At 56.5% G+C, this 24,456-nt stretch overlaps 1 protein-coding gene across 1 annotated transcript in view; it reads right to left on the bottom strand.

Moving 5' to 3' along the window:
* Positions 1 to 24,456, bottom strand: part of LGR6 (leucine rich repeat containing G protein-coupled receptor 6) — a 183,008-nt gene that overhangs the window by 107,826 nt on the left and 50,726 nt on the right. The window contains exon 2 of the mRNA XM_054395926.1: positions 2,666 to 2,737. Coding sequence (XP_054251901.1) covers positions 2,666 to 2,737 — 72 coding nt within the window. The remainder of the gene's footprint in view (positions 1 to 2,665; positions 2,738 to 24,456) is intronic.

Below are 24,456 nucleotides of genomic sequence, written 5' to 3'. Positions count from 1 at the left end.
AAAGCTGCTCTAAGCTGAAAACTTCCCCAGTTCCCTCAGCCTGTACTTTTCCAGTCCTCTGCTCATTGTTGTGGCCCTGCTCTGCACTCTCTCCATCAGGTCCACGTCCCTCTTGTGTTGAGGGCCCCATGACAGTGGTGCCAGACCCCCAGTGCAGAGGCTCCTGTCAGGAAGGTGTCAGCACCATGACCCCTGCCTGGCACTGGCATTGCACTGTGCTGCTGGATGCTGCTGGGCTGCTTCACTGCAAAACATGTGGGGCTGCTACAGCTGGGAAATGGAAAGGTCTCATCCCAGGGCAGTGCAAACAGCTCTGTGGGAAATTCTGGCATCTGGGAAAACACCACTTTGGAATGTCAATGTCATGTCTGGTGGTGGCTGCAAGAACTGCTGCAGTAACTCAGAGTGCTGCATCAAGGCAGATGGAGCTGCAGCAAGTGTCATATGGACAGGGAGTACACCAAGAACACAGGGTCACAGAGCACAGGTGTTGGGGGTTGGAAGGGACCTCTGGAGATCCTCAAGTCCAACCCCCTGCCAGAGCAGGACCATAGAATCCAGCACAGGGCACACAGGAGCACATCCAGACAGGGCTGGAAAGGCTCCAGAGAAGGAGACTCCACAACCTCTCTGGGCAGCCTGCTCCACAGGCTCACAGTAAAGTTCTTCCTCATGTTAAGGTGGAACGTCCTGTGGTGGAGTTTCCATCCATTGCTCCTTGTCCTATCCCAGGACACAAGTGAGCAGAGCCTGTCCCTGTCCCTTCCTTCCTGACCCCCAGCCCTCAGATATTGATAGACTTTAATCAGATCTCTTCTCAGCCTTCTCTCCAGACTAACCACCCCCAGGGCTCTCAGCCTCTCCTCCCCAGGCAGTGCTCCAGGCCCTTCCTCAACCTTGCAGCCCTCCCTTGGACTCTCTCCAGCAGATCCCTGCCCCTCTTGCACTGGGGAGCCCAGACCTGGATGCAATACTCCAGGAGAGGTCTCACCAGGGCAGAGTAGAGGGGGAGAACCTCCCAGGCTCTGCTGGACACACTCTGAATGCCCCCCAGGCTCCCACTGGCCTCTTGGCCTCCAGGGCACATTGCTGTCCTATGGGAACTTGCTGCCCACCAGCACTCCCAGGTTGAGTCTGCAGCACACACCAGGTCAGCTCTCAGGGAGTCTGCAGCACACACCAGGTCAGCTCTCAGGGAGTCTGCAGCACACACCAGGTCAGCTCTCAGGGAGTCTGCAGCACACACCAGGTCAGCTCTCGTCTCAGTGTTTCTTATGCCCTCCCAGTGGTGTTTGGGAGGCTCTGTGCTTCCCAGCAGCAGCTATTGTGGTGAAAGGAGCCACAGCATGAGAGGAACAGCTGGAGGTGCTTCTCATAGTCCAGTGCAGTAGGAGCAGGTGCAAGACACCCCTGCAGAAATGGCCAACCTCAATATTCTGCCTCCCCCTGTCCCCAGGTTTCCATTTTTGGGGCTCCCAAGGGGTTCCAGTGGTTTCTAATGCTGGTGGTTAATTTTCACACTTCCAGAGCTGGGACCACTCCTTCCCTGAGGCGCAGCCAGGTGCTGGTCCCTGGGGACTGTGATTGCTGCCTGCCTGCCTGTGCCTGCTCAGAGCACAGCATGCATGGCTGCACGTGGGGCACTGCAGCCTCTGCACCAAACCTTCAGCTGCCTGCACTCATTGCCTGAGAGCTGCAAAGCGCCTGGGAGTTGCTGAGTCTCTGGATTGCAGGAGGCTGTGAGGGTGTGCAGGAGAACCACAGAGTGGCTCAAGTTGGAAGGGATCTCACAGATCATCTCCAACCTCCCTGCTATGCACAGGGACACCTCTCAGCTAGGCTCAGCAGCTCAAAGTCTCATCCAGCCTGGCCTTGAGCACCCCAGGGAGGAGGCAGCCACCCTCCCACTGAAGAACTTCTTCCTGAGCTCCAGTCTGACCCTGCTCTGCCTCAGCTCCAAACCATTCCCCCTTGGCCTGTTTCCAGACACCCTCAGCAAAAGTCTCTCTGCAGCCTTCCTGCAGGATCCCTTCCGGTCCTGGCAGGCAGCTCTGAGGTCCCCCTGGAGCCTTCTCCTCTCCAGGCTGCACACCCCCAGCTCCCTCAGCCTGTGCTCACAGCAGAGCTGCTCCAGCCCTTGGATCATCTTTGTGACCTCCTCTGGCCTCACTCCACAGCTCTGTGTCCTCCTTCTGCTGGGGACAGCAGAGCTCGAGGCAGGATTGGAGGTGAGGTCTGAGCAGAGCAGAGCCAAGGGGCAGAATCCCCTCTGCTGCCCTGCTGCCCACACTCCCCTGGCTGCAGCCCAGCACACAGCTGCCTTTGGGCTGCATGAGGGCACTGCTGGCTCCTGGGGAGCTGCTCAGCACCCAACACCTCTATTTCTTCATGGCTGCTCTCAACCCACTCTGCACCCAGGCTGGATTTGTGCCTGCTCAGCAGATTGTTCCTCTTCTGTTTTGGCTTTTGCTCATACACCAACTCAGCCTAAAGCTCTGAGCTCTGTCAAAGCCCTAAGCCAGAGTAGCAAACAATGCCCCCCCAGGGTGCAGCCTCCTTCAGCCTCAGCCTGTGGCTGCAGTGGCATCACTGGAGGTTGCTACCAGAGCCACAGGCATTGTCCCCAGCACCCCCACCCCCATGTCTGGTGGCAGTTCATACTCACAGCTCCTCCAGGAAGCGCAGGTGCTGGAGGGTGCTGGGCTGCAGCTGGCTGATGTTGTTCATGCTCAGATCTCTGATGGGGAAGAAAAGAGAGAAGGCTCTGATCAGCCACAGGTGGTCTGCACACAGCAAGCCCCAGAGCTGGGTTCCCTCTCTACCAGGAGGGGAGGCAGGGAAAAGAGCAAAGCTAAGCTGGTGAGGGGCCTTGCACACAGCCCTGTGAGGAGCAGCTGAGGGAGCTGGGGGTGTCCAGTCTGGAGAAGAGGAGGCTGAGGGGAGACCTCATTGCTCTCTACAGCTGCCTCAAAGCAGGTTGGAGCCGTATACAAGTGACAGGACAGAGAAATGGCCTCAGGTTCAGGCTGGATATAAAGGAAAACTTCTTCCCAGGAAGGGTTCTCAGGCACTGGCCCTGGCTGCCCAGGGAGGTGGCGGAGTCCCTATCCCTGGGGGGATTTAGAGGCTGTGTGGATGTGGTGCTGAGGGCTCAGTGGCAGAGGCTCAGCAGCAGTGGTGAGGTTGTGAGTGTTGGCCTGGATGCTCTCCAGGCTCTCGACAGTTCCATGGTTCCACCCTGCCAGCAGCATTTCAGCACTGGCAACTTGTCACAGCCCAGAGGAGTAACCAGAGCCAGACACTTGCTCCTTCCTCTCCAGCCTGTGGAACAGGGAAGGACATTCCCAGCAGCACAAGCAGTGTGTGACAGCTTCAGGAGAGCCAGCAGGAAACCCAGGGGGGCTGCAGTAGGGCAGTGTGTCCCTGGGCATAGAAGAATCTTTCTGTGACCACAGCACACAGAGAACTGTGCCAGGGCAGCTGCTTCTGAGGAGACAGAGAGCCCTGGAGGAAGGGCTGCTGAGACCACAGCACCCAGAGGTTGGCTCTGGGGTGACAGACTCTGACTGTGTCTCAGTCTTTTCCACCTCCAGCTGAAGGCTCACTTCTGACCTGCTCCTGGAGGAGACCAAGCTGTGGCCCAAGGGGGCCAGGGAGTGCTCTGAGTCTGGAACCCTCAGCACATTACAGTCACTGTGAGCTGCCTGCTGCAGAGCTGGCACCAGCTTAGGATGCAAGAGTGCCAAAGCCTGCAGCAAGTGGTGCATCAGGGAAGATGGTAGCTGGGAAACCAAGAATGCTTCTAGGCTCCAGGGATGTCAGAGGGAAATACTTTCTGGGGCCCCCAGCACAAGAAGGACCTGGAGCTGCTGGAGAGGGTCCAGAGGAGGTCACGAAGATGATCAGAGGATGGAGAACCTCCCCCATGGAGACAGGCTGGGAGAGTTGGGGCTGTTCAGCCTGGAGAAGAGAAGGTTCCAGGGAGACTTCAGAGCAGCCTTCCAGTACCTGAAGGGACTCCAGGAGAGCTGGGGAAGGACTTTGGCCAAGGGCTGGGAGTGCCAGGATGAGGGACAATGGCTTTGAGCTGGGAGAGGGGAGAGTGAGACTGGAGAGGAGGAAGAAATTGTTGAGAGTGAGGGTGGGGAGAGACTGGCACAGGTTGCTCAGGGAGGCTGTAGATGCCTGATCCCTGGAAGTGTTTCAGACCAGGCTGGATGAGGCCCTGAGAAACCTGCAGATGAAGCTAACAGCTCTGCTAGCCTGAGCCTGGAGCAGGCTGTGCCCAGCTCCTGTGGTCACACCAACAGCAATGGGTGGGACACATCCCCTGCTGGGCACAGCAGTCCTGGTGAGATGTTCTCAGAGGCTCTGGACAGACTCATGTGAGACCCAAGGGACTGCTTTGGGTCACTGTGTGCAGCCAGGGCACTGCTGAGCTCTCTGGCACAGCTCAGAGCAGCTGGCAGGGGCAGGCAGGTGTCATGGAAGCACAACATATAAAGGAAGGAGTCTGACTTTGTCTTTCCTCCTGTAGACCTCCCAGAGCTGTGAGCCTGGGGAAGGCCTTGCCCTGCTCTGCCCTGCCCTGCCCTGCCCACCCCATGCCCGTGGGAGGCTGTCCTGCTGCTGGACAAGTGCTTGGAGGAAGGAGGCTTGTGCCAAGGGCAAGGACTGAGCATGAAGGGGAGAGGTTCCTCAGCATAACCCAGACAGACAGGAGGGACCTCCCTGGCTGGTGGGAGGCCTTGAGCACAAGCCCTATGAGGAGAGGCTGAGGGAGCTGGGGGTGTTTAGCCTGGAGAAGAGGAGGCTCAGGGGAGACCTCATTGCTGTCTACAACTACCTGAAGGGAGGTTGTAGCCAGGAGGGGTTTGGTCTCTTCTCCCAGGCAACCAGCACCAGAACAAGAGGACACAGTCTCAAGCTGTGCCAGGGGAGGTTTAGGCTGGAGGTGAGCAGAAAGTTCTTCACAGAGAGAGGAATTGGCCATGGAATGTGCTGCCCAGGGAGGTGGTGGAGTCACCATCCCTGGAGGTGTTCAAGAGGGGATTGGACGTGGCACTTGGTGCCATGGTTTAGATAGGCATGAGGTGTAGGGTGACAGGTTGGACTCGATGATCCTTGAGGTCTCTTCCAACCTTCTTGATTCTTGATTCTTGAGGTCCTGCTGCCCCAGGACAGGAGACTGCAGGTCACAGATCACAGGAGCACCACAGGCTGCCTAGGGACTGGGTAGGAGCCTGCCTCAGTGGAACCATAGAATCATTTGGGTTGGCAAAGCCCTTCAAGCATTCTCTAACTCTCCCAAGGCTGGGGCTGACCCATGGCCCTCAGCACCACAGCTCTGCCTCTTGGAAACACCTGCATGGCTGGGGAAAAGAGCTGTATTGAAAACATTCGTGGAGTTCTGCTAGGTCCTTCTGAGACCAAGCCCCCAGGCTCTGCTAGCAGGGAGCCCTCACAGGTCTGCAGGCTCAGCCTTCCTTGGTCTGCACCATTGTCCACCACTCCCTGCCCAGATGTGTTGGGCAGTGGGGGCGGCAGCTTACAGCTGGGGAGGGCCTGGATCCTCACCTCCCCTGCAGCTGTGTCCTGTGACAAAGCAGTGCAGTCTCAGCAGCCCTCCTTGAAGATGCTCCTGGAAAAGTCTGGGGATTTCTCTTTCTAACCTTCTCCTCTCCAAAGAGGTGAGGGAGAAGTCCCCAAAGGACCTAAGAGAGCTCAAGACTCTGTTTTCAGAATCATAGAATCATAGAACCATAGAATCATAGAATCAAGAAGGCTGGAAGAGACCTCAAAGATCATCGAGTCCAACCTGTCACCCTACACCTCATGCCTATCTAAACCATGGCACCAAGTGCCATGTCCAATCCCCTCTTGAACACCTCCAGGGATGGTGACTCCACCACCTCCCTGGGCAGCACATTCCAATGGCCAACCACTCTCTCTGTGAAGAACTTTCTGCTCACCTCCAGCCTAAACCTCCCCTGGCACAGCTTGAGACTGTGTCCTCTTGTTCTGGTGCTGCTTGCCTGGGAGAAGAGACCAAACCCCTCCTGGCTACAACCTCCCTTCAGGTAGTTGTAGACAGCAATGAGGTCTCCCCTGAGCCTCCTCTTCTCCAGGCTGAACACCCCCAGCTCCCTCAGCCTCTCCTCACAGGGCTGTGCTCCAGACCCCTCCCCAGCCTCATTGCCCTTCTCTGGCCATGCTCCAGCAATTCAACATCTTTCCTAAACTGAGGGGCCCAGAACTGGACACAGTACTCAAGGTGTGGCCTAACCAGTGCTGTGTACAGGGGTACAATGACCTCCCTGCTCCTGCTGGCCACACTATTCCTGATCCAGGCCAGGATGCCATTGGCTCTCTTGGCCACCTGGGCACACTGCTGGCTCATGTTAAGCATCCTGTCACCCAGCACCCCCAGGTCCCTTTCTGCCTGGCTGCTCTCCAGCCACTCTGACCCCAGCCTGTAGTGCTGCTTGGGATTTCTTGTAGCCAAAGTGCAGCACCTGGCACTTGGACTTGTTGAATGCCATCCTGTTGGACTCTGCTCATCTGTCCAGCCTGGCAAGGTCCCTCTGCAGAGCCCTTCTACCTTCTAACAGATCAACACCTGCTCCCAACTTGGTGTCATCTGCAAATTTACTGATGATGGACTCAATCCCCTCATCCAGATCATCAATAAAGATATTGAACAGGATGGGGCCCAGCACTGATCCCTGGGGGACACCACTAGTGACAGGCTGCCAGCTGGATGTGGCACCATTCACCACCACTCTCTGGGCTCGGCCCTCCAGCCAATGAATGCCAGCACCAGGTGGTTGCTCCTCATTGAGTGTGCAGGGCAGCAGCCTGCAGCTGGGTGATCCCAGGGTGCAGCAGAAGGGTTAAAACAGGACTTGGTGCTGCTTCTATTTTTATTTTGCAGACCCTAAGGGCAGTTGCTGCTGCTTAGCACCCATTAAAAGAGCTTTCTTTTTTCCCCCTACATCAAAGTGTCTCCTGTTGATGCTGTAATGAATCTGTTGGATGTTTTGACATGTTGGGAAACAATGCAGAAATAAGGAAAAGAGGCACAAAATGAAAGGCTGAGGAACAACCCAGACCTGAAACCAACTCTGGAGCACTGGGATGGGTTGCCCCAGGAGGTGGTTGGGGCCCCATGCCTGGAGATGTTCAAGGTGAGGCTCATCAGGGCTCTGGGCAACCTGCTTTAGTGGAGGATGTCCCTGCTGCCTGCAGGGGTTGGACTGGAGGAGCTTTGGAGGTCCCTTCCAACCCAGACCCTTCTGTGACTCAGTGAACATCTCCTGCAAACTCCAAGGCATGGTCCTTAAGTTGCCTTCTGCTTGGCAGAGTAGGGAATGCTCCCAGCTCATCCCAGACACTTTCAAAACCTCTTTCAACTGCACTTTGGGTGCCCAGCCCTTTCCCAGGCATGCTGAGGATGGCACCTGTCCCACAGCCCTGGGTGGGCAGGGGGCTGCAGGGCAGTGCAGAGCCTCAGCACCAGCCCTGCCCAGCAGCACAGCAGAACCTGGCTGGTGGCAATCACAGAGTCACAGAATGGGTTGGGTTGGAAGGGACCTCAAAGCTCCTCCAGCTCCAACCCCCTGTCATGGGCAGGGACACCTCCCACCAGCACAGCTTGCTCAGGGCCTCATCCAGCCTGGCCTTGAACACCTCCAGGCAGGGGACATCCACAGCCTCCCTGGGCAACCTGTGCCAGTCTCTCCCCACCCTCACTCTCAACAATTTCTTCCTCCTCTCCAGTCTCCATCTCTCCTCTCCCAGCTCAAAGCCATTGTCCCTCATCCTGGCACTCCCAGCCCTTGGCCAGAGTCCCTCCCCAGCTCTCCTGGAGCCCCTTCAGGTCCTGAAAGGCTGCTCTGAGGTCTCCTCAGAGTCTTCTCTTCTCCAGGCAGAACAGCCCCAGCTATGGGGAGGTCAAAGATGTTTTGAGCCCTTCTTTTCTCCTCCTTGATCCACAGCCTGAAGGGAAGCAAAATGCACTGTGGCTGAAGAAATCCTCCCCAGTCAGAGGAGCAATCCCACTGCCAACCACTCTGCCAGCCTCACAGCTCCCCCTCCCATCACTTCTCTCTGAATGCTTCACTCCCCTCCCTCTCAGGCTCTTGCACCCCTGAGGCCCCTGGCCATGGGCAGGTCTGAGGGAGGTTGCTCTCTCCCACTATCTGTTGGGGCAGTGAAGAAAAGTCCAGTCCTGATTTCCAAGGCTATTGCATGGGGAGCATTTTGGGTCATTTTCTGTACAATTCACTGATGTTTGGTGCTTGGATGCAGTCCTGCAGGACTGAGGGACCTGGGCAGGCTGCAGAGCTGGGCCCAAGCCAACCTCATGAGGTTCAACAAGACCAAGGGCAAGGTCCTGCAGCTGGGGCAGGGCAATCCCAGGCACTGCCATAGGCTGGGCAGGGCCTGCCTGGAGAGCAGCTATGAAGGAAAGACCTTGGGGGTGCTGGGGGAAGAGAAGCTCAACAGGAGCCAGCAGTGAGCACTTGCAGCCCAGAGAGCCAAGCAGAGCCTGGGCTGCAGCAGCAGAAGTGTGGCCAGCAGGGCCAGGGAGGGGATTCTGCCCCTCTGCTCCACTCTGCTCAGACCACACCTGGAGCTCTGTGTCCAGTGCTGGAGCCTCTGTTCCAGGAAGGATCTGGAGGGGCTGGAAGGTGTCCAGAGAAGGGCCATGAGGATGAGCAGAGGGCTGGAGCTGCTCTGCTCTGGAGACAGCCTGAGAGAGTTGGGGTTGTGCAGGCTGGAGAGGAGGAGGCTCCCAGGAGACCTTCTTGTGGCCTTCCAGGATCTGAAGGGGGCTCCAAGAAAGCTGGGGAGGGACTTTTGAGGTTGTCAGGGAGTGATAGGAGTCGGGGGCATAGAGCAAAACTAGAAGTGGGGAGAGTCAGATTGGATGTTAGGAAGAAATTCTTGCCCATGAGGGTGGTGAGAGACTGGCAGAGGTTGCCCAGGGAGGTGGTGGAAGCCTCATCCCTGGAGGTTTTTGCAGCCAGGCTGGAGGTGGCTGTGAGCAACCTGCTGTGGTGTGAGGTGTCCCTGCCCATGGCAGGGGGGTTGGAACTGGCTGAGCCTTGAGGTCCCTTCCAGCCCTGACAGCTCTGTGATTCTCTGACTCAAGCACAACACATCAGCACTCACAGCCTTGGGAAGGGGAGGTCCATGGTGCAAACCCTGCTGGTGGTCTGCTGCCTACTGAACAGCAATGCAAAGCTGGTGGCACAGACACAGCTTCACCATCAGCAATCTGGGGGACACCCCACAGCAGCTCCTCTGGAGCAGTGGATGTCCCTCTGGGGTGGTGGAGGTCCTGGGCTGCCATGGCCTGAAGACAGCATGGAGGGGCTGGTGTAGGGACATGGTGTGAAGGAAGTAAGAGTTCCTCCAAGGGCTGGAAATGAACTTCCCAAGCACAGCCCTGGCCCCGGTGGTGTCACAGCCACAGAAGGGCCCACAGGCTGTCCATGCTTGTGTGAGAGCTGAGGCAGAGGATTCTTGCCTGAAGTGTGGTGGGAGTAAATATTTCCCTGGTGAGAGCAGGCAGAGAGGTTGCTGCCTTCCTGCTGCGCTTTCCCAGGCTCAGGCTTCTCCTTGTGTTGTGTACACCTCCAGTGCATGCAGCAGGGGAAATGCTTCCTGGCAGGACAATCAGAGCTGCTGCTTATCTCCTCAGGACTGTGGGGATGGTTCCTTCACTCAGCCACATCCAGTTCCTTTCAGGAGCCCCTGGTGTGTGAACCCCCTTGGGTTATTTCTCAGCCACAGAGAATCAGAGAATGGCTCAGGCTGGAAGAGACCTTAGAGATCATCTAACCCAAGCCCCTGCCATGGGCAGGGACACCTCCCACCAGCCCAGGCTGCTCAAGGCCTCATCCAACCTGACCTTGAACACCTCCAGGGAGGGGACATCCACAGCCTCTCTGGACAATCCATCCCAGAGTCTTGCCACCCTCATGGTGAAGAATTTTCTTCCTCAGATCCACTCTGAACACCTGGCAGAGGGATTAGGGATTTGTGGACTAAATGGATTAGGGACTCCTCTGCCCTCTCTCAGCTCTGTCAGCAACTTTGGCTTTCCACAGCAGCTCTCTCAGTGATCAGCATCCAGAGGAGTGCCACAGGTGCTGAGACCCTGCTGCCTGCATTTATTTGTGCTGGAGGAAGCCCTGCAAGGCACAGGGGCACAGGATGGAAATGCACAAGGAGCACAGCTCAGATCCCAAAGTCTCTTAAGCTCTAAAAAAAAAAACCAAAAAACAAATAAGAAATGTATGAGAGGAATGAAGGAGCTGCAGCTTCACCCAGCAGAGGAACTGTCCAGGTGTGCTTCAGGTTGATGAGACCACACTGCACAGAGTCACCAAACATCAAAAGTTGGAAGGGACCTTCAGAGATCATCAAGTCCAACCCCCCTGCCAAAGCAGGGCCAGGCCATCCCTCTCCAGCCCCACAGCTCCCATGCTCCTCTTTCCCCAGGGATTGCCTCTTTGTCTTCTCTGCAAGTTGTCAAATTTAACCTTTCAAATCAAACCCCAGGGTCAGGTCTGGGTCCCTCACTCCAAGAAAGTCACTGAGGGCTGGAGCAGGGCCAGAGAAGTGCAACAGAGCTGGGGAAGAGTCCGGAGAACAGGGCAGGGGAGGAGCAGCTGAGGGAGCTGGGGGTGTTCAGCCTGGAGAAGAGGAGGCTGAGGGAGACCTCATTGCTCTCTGCAGCTCCTGAGAGGAGGCTGGAGCCAGGTGGGGGTTGGGCTCTGCTCCTTAGTCTCAGGTGATAGAAGGAGAGGAAATGTCCTGAAATTGTGCCAGGGGAGGGTTAGGTTGGAGAGGAGGAAAAATTTCATTGCTGAAGGAGTGGTCAGGGATTGGAAGAGGCTGCCCAGGGAGGTGGTGGAGTCCCCATGGCTGGAGGTGTTGAAGCAAAGTGTGGCCATGGCACTTGGGGCCATGGTTTGGTGGCCATGGTGGGGTTGGGTTGGTGCTGGACTGGATGAAACTGGAATTCTGTGTTTCTGTGAAACCATTGTGCATGGCTGTGCTCTGAAGTGTCCTACTCTGCCACTGCTGGAAGTGCAGCTGTGTCCTGGCATCACCCCCATGTACCCATCAGGCAAAGCCTCCCAAGACCTCTTGCAGGAGGTGTTGAAATCACCTCTGCTGTCAAATGGCTCTGCACCAAAGCCATCATGGCTATAATTAGTGTGATTTAACATCCCCCCCCCAACTAATTCTAAACATTTATTGTAAGCATTTCTAACTTGTACCTGCAGGAAAACTGAGACACAGTTCATGGAAACTGAGCTCATGTGATTCATCCTCAGACCTTACAACTCCTCTGGCCCTCCAGGGGTTCCTTCAATTATTTGCTTTGATGTCGCCTTCTTTCATGAGCAAGCTTTGATTCTTGCCTGATGAGCTGATCTTCCTCAGGAAGAAAAGAATGAAGTGACACCCAGCATGCTCAGGGTACCCCAGCAGGCCTGGCTCCATGCTCTCCAGCAGGGCTCAGGGGTGGTGTTTACCACAGTGGTTTAGTGCAGGCATGGTTGGAGCTTTAAAGATCAAAAGAATTTTTCTCTGGCAGAAGTGCTCAGGCAGGTGGGATGCAGGCTGTGGTGCTCTGGGACATGGAGCCACAGAGCATGGAATCACAGAGTGATCAGGCTGGAAGGGACCTGCTCCAACCTCCCCACCATGTCCAGGGACACCTCTCAGCTAGACTCAGCTGCTCAAGGTCTCATCCTGCCTGGCCTTGAACACCCCCAGGGAGGAGGCATCCACAGCCTCCCTGGGCAACCTGTGCCAGAGTCTCACCACCCTCCCACTGGAGAACTTCTTCCTCAGGTCCAGTCTGACCCTGCTCTGCCTCAGCTTCAAACCATTCCCCCTTGGCCTGTCTCTGGACACCCTCAGCAAAAGTCTCTCTGCAGCCTTCCTGCAGGATCCCTTCAGGTCCTGGCAGGAAGCTCTAAGGTCCCCCTGGACTCTTCTCCTCTCCAGGCTGCACACCCCCAGCTCCCTCAGCCTGGCCTCACAGCAGAGGGGCTCCAGAACTGCTGCGTGCTCTGAGGGGAGCAGCACAGTCTCAGCAGGCTCAGCTCTGCTGAAGGCAGCTGTGGGACCCTGGAGCAGGGTTTTATGCTCCAGCACATGGGGCTGGACATGATACCTGCCCAGGGTGGGCTGAAGCATTGTCCCCAGGATGTACCTCCAAGGCCAACAGGACTGATCTGTCCTGCACAGGCTCAAGGTGCCAAAGCTGTGCACAGTGTGGGGAATGAAGCCTGCTCCCCACTCCCACAGCTCCTGGCATGCCTCTGACAGGCTGCAAGCAGAGTGCTCCCCAGAGATGCATCTCAGTGTGAATGGGAGCAGGCAGAAGCCAGCAGACCCAGAGCAGGGGGAAGCCACACTAGAGTAGCACAGTGAGCTGATGGCTGCTGGGTCAGGAGGGCTGGAGGGTAGAACCTGCAGTGACACAGCTTTGCATGGAGCCTTCAGAGCCCTCAGATGCTGGCTCAAGGTCTGCACAGTGCACATGGCTGGTGGAGAGAAGGTTTTCTCCTGGAAGCCATCAAAGGGCTGGGAGGTGTCCTACAGAAAGAAGGACTCCAGGCTGGGGCTGGGAGAAGTCATTCCCCAGACATTTCTCTTCTGCCATCCAGAGAGGCAGGAGGTCTGCTCACTCCCTTCAGTTCCTCAGGGCCCCTCTGTAACTCAGCAGATGAGCAGCCTGTGTCCTGCTGTGAGAGCAAGGGCCAGCAGCTGCCTCCAGGCAGCTCTCTGATCCACAGGGCACCTGCAGGCTTGTGGCCCAAGCACAGCCCCTCAGGGAGCCACCAGTGGGGTCCTCTGTGGCCTTCTGCTCTTTCATACCTCAGCTGGAAGTGACGCCAGACACTGCCCAAGCCAAGGGGCAGAATTTCCAGCATCTGGGGACGTGGCCCTCATGCTCCTCTTTGCTAAGGTGCCCCAAAGAGCATCCATCTGACCACTGCCCTGGGGTTGGAGCCTACAGGAACTGACTAAAGACACCCATCTGGTAACTGTCTTCTCAAGCCCTGAACTGCCCCACTCTGTGAAGATCTCTGCATTTCCCAAGATGTTCAGATGTTGATGTGCTCTGTTCCAGCACACACTCAGCCCAGCTCCTCTCTGCCTTGGTGCTGAGCACTTGGACTGGACCTTCCTCACACTTAGGCAGCTGAGCAGGAGTGATCATAGAATGATAGAATCAGTCAGGGTTGGAAGGGACCACAAGGCTCAGCCAGTTCCAACCCCCCTGCCATGGGCAGGGACACCTCACACTGGATCAGGCTGCCCAGAGCCTCATCCAGCCTGGCTGCAAACACCTCCAGGGATGGAGCCTCAACCACCTCCCTGGACAACCCATTCCAGGCTCTCACCACCCTCATGGGGAAGAACTTCTTCCTCACTTCCAGCCTGAATCTCCCCACACTGATGATGGCTGTGGAGCAAAGCTAATGCGCTGCTGTCCTCATTATTCATTGATTGCACAGTTACAGTGCTCAGGCCTCCTGGCCCAGCAGTCTGAGTTCAAGGGAACCTTACAAACCAGACCATAATTCCCAAACCAGACCATAATTCCCATCCTTGTCTTGGAAAGGTCCAGCCCTAGACCTGTTCTTGCAAGGCATGGAAAGTCTCCTGGGAAAACAGCAATGTCTCTGCCTATCCTCTGGCCATTCTCATTAGCATCCAGTGGAAAAGGCACAATTGCACCACCTTTAGAAGAGAAGCCCAAAGGCAATGAATGAAGGCTTTAGGAATTCTTCAGATTGTGCTGCAGTGATTCATAAAGCTTCTTGTTATCTGCTCCCCTCTTTATCTGGAAATCTCCAGGGTCACCACAAAATGCCTGCATTGCTTGGGGTAAGGCTGGGGCTGAGTGCTACTTGGAGCCATAGCACCAGCTGAAAGTTTTCCTAAGAGCCTGCAGGTTGAAAGCTGCACTGAAGGTAGCCTCCATCAAGAAGAGGAGAAAGGGAAGATAAAGAGATCAAAGCTGTGAGCCCTCATTTGCATCACTCCCTATCTGGAGGCACCAGCCCTGCTCCAATCCCCTATCAGTGCAGCAGGCAGGAGCAGGACATGTCTCTACTCCCACCTCTCCTTGGTGAAGATAGATTATAGTCATCTGAGATTATCCCCCCCGTGCAGGCCCTGCCCCACAGCTCCACAGGCTTTCAACAGCAAAGCCTCAGCCAGGGCTGGGTTGCCAAGGTGAGGCTAAGCCCAGCCCTGCTCCAGCAGGTCCCCAGCAGTGTGCTCTGTGCAGTGACAGCTCTGCTGCTGCTCTGGCTGCTGCACATCCAGCTCCTCCTGCAGCCCCTTGGCTCTGCACCATCCTGAGTCCTGCACACACAGCAGCAGAAAGGAGCTGGTCAGGGGAGCAGCACATTCCTGCCCCTGGGAATGGCTGGTGTGAGAAGAAGAAGAAAGAACTTTCAGAAGCCATCTGCCAGCCCAGAGCCATCAGTGATGATCCTCTCATCCCAGGGGCCTCAAGGGCTGCCAAGGAAGAGCTCTCCCTCAGTAGCAGAGAGGGAAGGTGTGGGGTCCATGGGCAAGGGCAGCTGGGCAGAAATGGGCTGCAGCCAGGGGAGAGGATGCAGCTGAGAAGCAGCAAGGAGCTGCCTCCAGAAGTCACCTTCCTGTGAGGCAGAGCTGGAACTGGGCTCAGAAGGTGAGGGCAGAATGTGACTCTTGCTGCACTTCTGCTGGAGGCTTTTTCCTGGGCCCTGTCCCCTGGCTGCCAGAGGCAAGCCTGCATGGTGATGAAAGGGGAAAGCACTTTGCTGTGAGCAGGCAGGGAGGGGATGGCTACAGCTCTTGTGAGCATGGTGAGCATTGACCTCTGGCCCACAGGTGTAAAAATGCCCTGATGCTGCCAGTGCCCATCAGCAGAGTTGCTTGGACTGCAGGAGGGGAGGCTCACACACCCCCAGGTGAGGGGGAGGCTGATGGAGTCTCACAGAATGCTCTGGGTTGGAAGGAACCTGCAAAGCTCATCCAGTCCAACCCCCTGCACTCAGCAGGGACATCCTCCACTGGATCAGGCTGCTCAGAGCCCTCTCCAGCCTCACCTTGAATAGCTCCAGGGATGGACCCAAACCACCTCCCTGGGCAACCTGTTGCAGTGTTCCAGCAGCCTCCTGGTGCAGAACTTGTTCCTCACATCCAATCTCAATCTGCTCTGCTCTCATTTCAAACCATTGGCCCTGGTCCTGTCCTTGCAGGCCCTTGGGAACAGTCCCTCTGCAGCCTTCCTGTATCCCCTTCAGGTACTGGCAGGTCACTGTTAGGTCTCCCTGGAGCCTTCTCTTCTGCAGGCTGCACAGCTCCAGCTCCCTCAGCCTGACCCCACAGCAGAGATTCTCCAATCCCCTGATCATCTTCATGGCCTCCTCTGGACCCTCCTCTCCTTTTCCTGACCCTCCTTCCAGCCCCTCTGCTTTCACCTTCCACAAGAGCAGTCCCTGCAATAGGCTGCCTGGGCTGGATCTTGGGCAAGGACCCTCTTTTCTGACACCATTCTGCAAAGTTCATGTTTTTGGTCAGTTCTAGGAAACAGAAGTTCAGGAAGAATTGGTTTGGCTTGATCAGAATAATTAAAAGGTGGGGGTTGGGGTTGGTTTGTTTGCTAATTTGCTTTTCTCCTTCAGTTTTGACATGAAATCATCCCAGAAAGGAGATCCTAAACCACAAGTAGTTGGAAAAGAAATTTCCTTCCTGCCCTTGGAGGGTCCAAGCAGGACTTCTCAGCCTCCCTGCCTCACATAATGGGATTCAGAGTTGCCCCAGGGTGGAGCTGGGGTAACAAGAACTTTTGCCTTAGTATGAGCAAAAGAACCTCCAAATTGAGAGAAATATTGGGCCAGGAATAAGAGCAAGAAGCAGTTCTGTAGAAAGCAAGGAACAGGAGAGTGCAAGCAGAGGTCCTTGGTGCCCTCTGTGCCCTTTGGAGCAGCCACAGCCCAGCAGGCTCTGCACTGTCAGGAAGGGAATGGTTGTCAGTAGGTGCCTGGGAGGAGCTCACACCCCCTGGTGCCCCGGGTGAGGCTTTGCTCCCTCTCCAGGTCCCTGCCCAGCCCCAGTCCCCCTCTCCATGGCCTCTTTGGGACAGGTGGAGCCACCCTCAAGGAAAGTGAAATCTCTCAGCCTGCTGCAATGGGTACTCAGCACAGCTACCAGGGACAGCTGAGGACAGGACCTTCCTCTTCTTGTCTGTCCAGCCAAAGCCTTTGGAAGAGATAATGAGCAGTAAGCAGCAAACAGTGGCAGCTGCTGAATCCCTCACAGGATCACAGAGCACAGATGTCAGGGGTTGGAAGGGACCTCTGGAGATCCTCGAGTCCAAGCCCCTGCCAGAGCAGGACCAGAGAATGCAGCACAGGTCACACAGGAACACAGCCAGACAGGGCTGGAAAGGCTCCAGAGAAGGAGACTCCACAACCTCTCTGGGCAGCCTGCTGCAGGGCTCTGTGACCCTCACAGTGCAGAAGTTCCTCCTCATGTTGAGGTGGAACCTCCTGGGCTGCAGTTTCCATCCATTGCACACTGAGCAGAACCTGTCCCTGTCCCTTACTTCCTGACCCCCAGCCCTCAGCTATTGATAGACATTGATCAGATCCCTCTCAGCCTTCTCTCCAGACTAACCACCCCCAGGGCTCTCAGCCTCTCCTCCCCAGGCAGTGCTCTTCAGCATCTTTGTAGCCTCCCTTGGACTCTCTCCAGCAGATCCCTGTCCCTCTTGCACTGGGGAGCCCAGAACTGGATGCAATATTCCAGGTGAGGTCTCACCAGGGCAGAGTAGAGGGGAAGGAGAACCTCCCAGGCTCTGCTGGACACACTCTGAATGCACCTCAGGACCCCATTGGCCTCTTGGACCCCAGGGCACATTGCTGTCCCATGGGAACTTGCTGCCCACCAGCAGCTCCCTCTCCTTGGGGCTGCTCTCCAGCAGATCCCCTCTCAGCCTGTCCTGCTGCAGTTTATTCTTCCTCCCCAGCTGCAGGACTCTGCTCTCATCCTTGCTGAGCCTCATTAGGTTCCTCTGTGCCCAGCTCTCAGTCTGTCCAGGTCTCTGAATGGCCTCACAGCCTTCAGGTGTCTCAGCCAAGCCTCCCAGTTTGGTATCTTCAGCAAACCTGCTGAGCAGACTCTGTCTGTCTGTCTGTCTGTGCCCTCATCAAGTCATTGATGAAGATGTTGAACAGGACCAGACCCAGCCCTGAACCCTGGGGGACTCCACTGATCTCAGCTCTCCAGCTGGCCCTGGCACCATGACCACCACTCTTTGGAGCCTATTTTGTAACCAGTTCCTGATTCCTCTCACTGCCTGCCCTTCTGTCCCACACCTTCTGAGCTTGCTCACAAGGATGTTCTATGGCAGACAGTGTCAAAAGCCTTCCTGAGGCCAAGGCAGCCTACCCCCTGCTCTCTGTGCAGCTCCCCATTCAGTTAGGACATCACAGAATGCTATCAGATCAGCCAAGCCTGACTTCCCCTTGGTAAACCCATGCTGACTGCTCCTGAACATCTTCTCTTCCAAGTGCCTAGAGATGCCCTCCATCATGAACCCCTCCCTCAGTCTTCCAGGGATGGAGGTGAGGCTCACTGCTCTGTGGTTTCCTGGAGGCTCTTCCTTGCCCTTTTGGAAGCCTGCAGTGCCATTGGTCACCTCCAGGCCTCAGCACCAATCCTGACTGCCACAACCTTGCAGAAATGATGGAGAGTGGCAGAGCAACAACATCAGGCAGCTCCCTCAGCACTCTTGGGTGCCTCTCATCATTCTCCATGGGATCAGGTGAGTGGTACAAATGTTGTGCTTCCAGGCTGGCACCTTCTGCTGGGATTAAGGCAAGGGGTTTATGAAGAGAAATGTGCTGAGAACTCTTCCCCAGCTCTGCTCCACGACACTGCCCACACTGCCTGGGGGCTGGCAGGGGGCACAGGGCTCTATTCCAGGAAGAGCAATGCAGAAGGGTAGAAGGTGGCTCAAGGCAAGACAAGGATGGTTCATAGATTCATAGAGTACCAGGTTGGAGGGGACCCCAAGCACCACCCAGTCCAACCTTTCAGGGTAAGAATACAGTTGAAATGAGGTGGCCCAGCACCCTGCCAAGCTGGGCCTTAGAACTGTGCAGTGTAGGGGAATGCAGCACCTCCTGGGGGTTGTAAGCCACAAGGCTGCTCTAGGGAGCCAGGAGCTCCATGGCAGAAGCCCCTCAAGCAGCCTGCAGATGTTCTGCAGCCCCTGAGCAGGCAGCTCCTTCACTACAATCTGATCTGCCAACCCAGGCTCTTGGCCAGCAGCTCCAAGAATCATGGAATCAGACTGTTAAGGCTGGAAAGGGCACTGAATCCAACCCTTAACCCAACACTGCCAAGGCCCTGATCAACCACATCCCTCAGCATCACACCTGCACAGCTTTTACACACCTCCAGGGATGATGCTTCCAGCCCTTCCCTGGCAGCCTGTTCTACTGCTTTGGTAAAGAAATCTTTGCTGATGTCCACCCTAAGAAGACCTCAGGGCAGTTCCCACTGGTGTGCAGTGTGCTCAGGGCTGTTTGCTCTTTGGACAGCCCTCTGCCACCTGCACAGTTGTCATGGAAGGCAGTGGTGGGAACACAATGGCCAAAACCCTCTCACATGGTGAGAACAGAAGTGAAGTTCTGTGGAGATCTTCCTGGGGGAGTGAATGACCTGCCTGTAAGCTCTGCACACAGGGTGGTGAAACACTGGAACAGGTTGAGGCTCCATCCCTGGAGACATTCAGGAGCAGCCTTGCTGTGGCCCAGGACAGCCTGATCTAGTTGGGGTGTCCCTGCTGAGTGCAGGGGGCTGGACAAGATGCCCTTTGAGGGTCCCTTCCAGCCCAGTGCAGTCTGTGAAGCTGTCAAAGTTCCTTGGACTGTACCAAAAGCAGCAGACACTGAAGGAGCAGAAAGGTCACAGGAGACAGAACAGGGTCTGAGGAGCCAGCTCAGTGTAGAGGTGAAGCCACCAGGACTGCTCTGCTTGAAGAGAGATGTGTGAGGAAAGGTGAGGCAGAGAAGCTGATGGTTTGCTGCACTGGGAGGAAGAACTTTTTAGCTACATATTGATGGCAAAGAATCTTCTGGGATCTCCCTGTAAAGGCACAAGATAAAGATGCAAGAGGACACCTGGCACATGAACACTGAGGAGGGGAAATCCTCCTGTGACTGCCTGCTGCTGCCTTTGGATCAAGGCTGCCTGCACCACTGACTCCTGGGAGCTGGGGGCCCAGCCAGGCTGAGGGCAATGCAGAGCTGCTTCTTGCAAGTCTGCTTCTGGCAAGTCTGCTTCTTGCTGCTCCTGGGGGAGTTTTTATGAGCAAACCTCTTGGGGGCATTGGATGACAGCTGCCAGCTGCCAGCTCTCCCTTCGTGCCAGTGTGCACTGAAGTGCCCATGGCCCAAGTGCCTTCTGAAGGTGTCCTGGACTGCACAAGGCCTGCAGAAAGTGCACTTGGCCCCAAGGGTCCTGTGCAAATATCAGTGAAAAGCCTAAGGGGAAAAATCTCTCTGAATGCTGAGTTCCATCTCTGCTGGGGGTTGGAAGCTCTGCTGAACCCTTGCTGAGGTGCCCACAGTCAGCCTGTGCACACCAGAGACCCCTGCACAGCTGTCGCAGGGCAGCTGCCTCTGTCCTCCCTGCACTGTTGGCTTCTGACTACCCCACCCTGGGCTGTTCAGAATCCCCCAGCTGAAGCCCATCACCCCCAGAACATCTCCATTGCTTCTCCAGATGGCAGAGGCCAAGGCTGGGGGGAGGAAGCCTGTAATTGCCCAGAGCCTGTGGTTTCTTCCACCCTGAGAAGATCTGCAGCACAGACACCCCTGGTAGTCCTCTGGCTGGCAAGACAGCAGAGGAAGGATCTGGCAGACTGGGTGGTCCCAGGTGGGGTGACTGTACCTGAGTGAGCTGGGAAGAACAGGGACCAGGCACTACTGGAAGAGCACTGGGCCAGAATGACTCCCCCCTTGCAAATCATATGTGGGGAGGGGGTTACAGCACCTCATGGATGGAGCAGAGCCTGATCCCAAAGTCCTGAAGGTAGCCAATGGTCCCTGGCAGCCCAGCAGGCAGCTGAGTGCTGAGCTGCATCCAGGGCAGGGAGAGGATTCTGTCCCTCTGCTCTGCTCTGCTCTGACCCCACCTGCAGCACTGCCTCCAGCTCTGGGTCCCCAGCACAAGAAGGACCTGGAGCTGATGGAGAGGGTCCAGAGGAGGTCACGAAGATGATCAGAGACTGGAGAACCTCCCCCGTGGGGACAGTCTGGGAGAGTTGGGGCTGTTCAGCCTGGAGAAGAGAAGGCTCCAAGGAGACCTCAGAGCAGCCTTGCAGGACCTGAAGGGGCTCCAGGAGAGCTGGGGAGAGACTTTGGACAAGGTTTGGGAGTGCCAGGATGAGGGACAATGGCTTTGAGCTGGGAGAGGGGAGATGGAGACTGGAGAGGAGGAAGAAATTGTTGAGAGTGAGGGTGGGGAGAGACTGGCACAGGTTGCTCAGGGAGGATGTGGCTGCCTCCTGCCTGGAGGTGTTTAAGGCCAGGCTGGATGAGGCCCTGAGCAGCCTGGGCTGGTGGGAGGTGTCCCTGCCCATGGCAGGGGTTGGAGCTGGAGGAGCTTTAAGGTCTCTTCCAACCCAAACCATTCTGTGAGTCGAGGAACTAAAGCAGCAGAGGGCTGGAGGCAATGCACTGCTGAATCCCTGGGGACTTTGTGTCACCATCTGGAAGAAGCAGGAAAATTTTGTGGCTCTTTCCCAAGGGCCAAATTCTGATCTGTTTTTCAGCTGCAGTGGCAGAGCTGCAGCAATGCTCTGTGCTGACAACAAAACTTTTCCCTCCCTGGGAGCCAAGCCATGAGGAGGCCACAGGTGGTGACAGACAGCACCTGCAGAGCGTGACCTGAGGCTGGGCTTGGAAAATCCAGGAGGAAAACAAAACTCCAGTGCAAACCAAACCTTCCCCTTCAGAGCCAAACATCTCCAATATGTTTTCATGCAAAAATTTCAACCACATCAGTATCTTGCCTGGAAACCTTCACATGTGCTCCAGGAAACCTTTTCATGGTTTTTCTTAGCAATGGGTGGATTCAGATTGGATGTCAGGAAGAAGTTCTTCCCCCTGAGGGTGGTGAGACACTGGCACAGGTTGCCCAGGGAGGTGATGGAAGCCTCATCCCTGGAGGTTTTTGCAGCCAGGCTGGATGTGGCTGTGAGCAACCTGCTGTGGTGTGAGGTGTCCCTGCCCATGGCAGGGGGCTGGAACTGGCTGAGCCTTGAGGTCCCTTCCAACCCTGACCATTCTGTGACTCTATGATTCTTTGAGTGGAACCTTGGCTTCCTGACCATCACAAGTGGTCACAAGTGGTCACCTTTTGCTGCTCATCAGCAAGCACGGACCCTGTGCAGTGCCAGGCAGTGTCTCTGTGTGGGAGAGGTCTCTGGCCCCACCTGAAGCCTGGTGGTGGTGCTGTGAGGCATTGCCTGAAGAGCTGTTCCCACCTGCCCCTCATGGGAGGATGAAGAGGTTTGGTGTCTCACTGGCACACTGCTCAGAGCCCCTGCAGGGCTGTGCATGTCCTGAACTGAACCCCCACATGCTAGGATGGAGAGGTGGCTCAGGTATCAGGGAAAGACCAAGGTACAGACTAAGAGCTGGCAGAGGCAGCAAGGACACAGCTCTCCAACTGCCTGCCCTGTGTGTAAAATGAGCTACAAACGTCTGCATCCAGCTACAAACGTGCTGAGAGGCATCAGGATGGGTCTCACTGTGGGGTTTGTCACAGGCACCACTTGCCTGCCTGTGGTGAGCCAACCCCTGCCCAGTACAGCAAGTGTGTGCCAGAGGCACCCAGTGCCAGGGGAGGAAGTTGTCTTTGTGTCACAGAATCATGGAATCACAGCATTGCTCTGCTTGGAAAAGGACCTCTGAGGTCACCCAGCCCAACCATCAACCCAGCACCAACACAGCCATGGCCACACACTACCTGAACACCTCCAGGGATGGGGACTGCACCACACAGCCACAGGCACAGAACATCTCTGCTTGGAAGAGACCTCCAAGCTCATCCAGCCCAGCCCTGACCCAGCACTGCAGGCTCAGCACCAAACCATGGCCCTAAGCACCAGCTCCACACAGTCATTAAACAGCCCCAGTAATGGTGACTGCAGCATTGCCCTGGGCAGCCTCTTCCAATGTCTGAGAACCTTCCAGAGCAGAAATATTTCCTGAGATCCAGCCTGAGCCTCCCTTAGAGCAGCCTGGAACCATTTCCTCTGCTCCTGTCACTTGCCACCCAGGAGCAGAGGCTGTCCCCTCCTCACTCCAACCTCCCTTCAGGGAGCTGGAGAGAGCAATGAGGTCTCCCTCAGCTTCCTCTTCTCCAGCCTGAACACCCGCAGCTCCCTCAGCCCCTCCTCTAGCCCAGGTGCTCTAGACCCTTCCCCAGCTTTGTTGCCCTTCTCTGGCCCTGCTCCAGCCCTCAATGTCCTTCTTGGAGTGATGTGCCCAGAACTGACCCCAGAGCTCCAGGTGTGGCCTCAGCAGTACCCAGCACAGTGTCTCAGGCCTTGCCCCAGTGGAAGCCATGGGTGCAGCATTTGCTGGCATCAGGGATCTTGTGCTGTGCCCTGTGCTCTGGAGTGGAGAACCCTGCAAAGCTGAGGGAAGCTGGGACTGGCCTCCTGTGCTGGGTTGCGAGGGGATGGCACAGCAGAGGAGCTGGCACAGCAGAGGGAGTGGCACAGCAGAGGGAATGGGCACAGCAGAGGGGCTGGCACAGCAGAGGGGATGGCACACCAGAGGGGAAGGCACAGCAGAAGGGATGGACATAGCAGAGGAGCTGGCAAAGCAGAGGGGATGGCACAGCAGAGGGGATGGCACAGCAGAGGGGCTGGCACAGCAGAGGGGGTGGCACAGCAGAGGGGATGGCACAGCAGAGGGGGTGGCACAGCAGAGGGGCTGGCACAGCAGAGGGGGTGGCACAGCAAAGGGGATGGCACAGCAGAGGGGATGGCACAGCAGAGGGGGTGGCACAGCAGAGGGGATGGCACAGCAGAGGGGTTGCTCTCAGCTGCCAGAGGTCACTGTCTGAGCTCTGTGCTGTGCCCACACTGCCACCTCTGCCTTCACAGCTGGGTTGCAGCTCTCAGCTCTGCTGCCTGGTGAGGAATCTCTCTCCTGTCTGTCTGTCTGTCCAGGCCCAGCCTCCCCTCCAGGGCAGGATCCCAACTGCAGCTTCTCCCTCCAGCCAGCAGGGACCTTGCCCACCCTGCCCCACAGCCCTTTGGCCCCCTGGGCTCACCTTGGCTTCGAGGCACCCTACAGGGCTCTGGGGGTGCAGTGCTGCTCAGCACAGGGATCTGGGGGTGCAGTGCTGTGTCTGAGACTCCCCAGGCTGCTCAGGTGGCACCTGAAGCCCCTCTGTGGGAACTGCATCCAGTCCCAACAGACTTCAGCAGACCTTTGGCCCAACAAAGAGCAATGGCAGTACCCAGCCCAGAGCTGGCACAGAACCCATAGCTCTCTCATCTTTCATACATGCTGGACCCCAGCAGACAGCTGAGCAGGGCCCTGAGAGAGGAGTGGAGGAACTGGAGGGAACAGCAGCCCTGTGCCTGTGCCTCTTGTCATGGCTCAGTGCCCCAGCAGGCTGTGAGGGGTAGTTCACCAGAGTGGGCACCTGGCACCAGGAGACAGGAAGCTCCTAAGTGCCTGCCCTGCCTGCAGGGGCCCTGCCCATTGCAGCACAGGGGCAGCAGAACCTTCCTTAAGGTTTGCACTTTGCTCTTCTGAGCTGCTTGATGCCTCCTTTGCAGGCTGGGATCTTCAAAATCCTCAAGTAAGGCTCTGAAAATCACAGGCAGGAACCAGTTCTTGGTTCAACAAGAACAAGTGTGGACTCCTGCACCTGAGGAGGAACACCACCAGGCACCATGCAGGATAGGGCTGTGGAGAAGGACCTGGGAGTCCTGGTGGGCAAGTTCTCCATGGGGCAGCAATGTGCCCTGCTGGCCAAGGAGGCCAATGAGATCCTGGAGAGCATTAAGAGTGTGGCCAGCAGGGCAAGGGAGGTTCTCTTGCCCCTGTACTCTGCCCTGGTGAGACCGCATCTGGAGTCCTGTGGGCTCCCCAGTTGAAGAGAGACAGGGAGCTGCTGGAGGGAGTCCAATGGCTGCAAGGATGATGAAGGGACTGAGACAACTGCCTGATGAGGAAAGGCTGAGAGCCCTGGGGCTGTCTAGCCTGGAGAAGAGAAGGCTGAGAGGAGATCTTGTTGATGTTTACAAATATCTGAAGGGTGGGGGCAAGAAGGGGCCAGGCTCTGGTCACTGGTGCCCTGTGACAGCACAAGGGGCAATGG

This window comes from Indicator indicator, chromosome 35, assembly GCF_027791375.1.
Source record: "Indicator indicator isolate 239-I01 chromosome 35, UM_Iind_1.1, whole genome shotgun sequence".
NCBI classification, from domain to species: Eukaryota; Metazoa; Chordata; class Aves; order Piciformes; family Indicatoridae; genus Indicator; species Indicator indicator.
The sequence above is the reverse complement of the archived record's forward strand: the minus strand, read 5'-3'. Positions and strand labels throughout refer to the sequence as shown.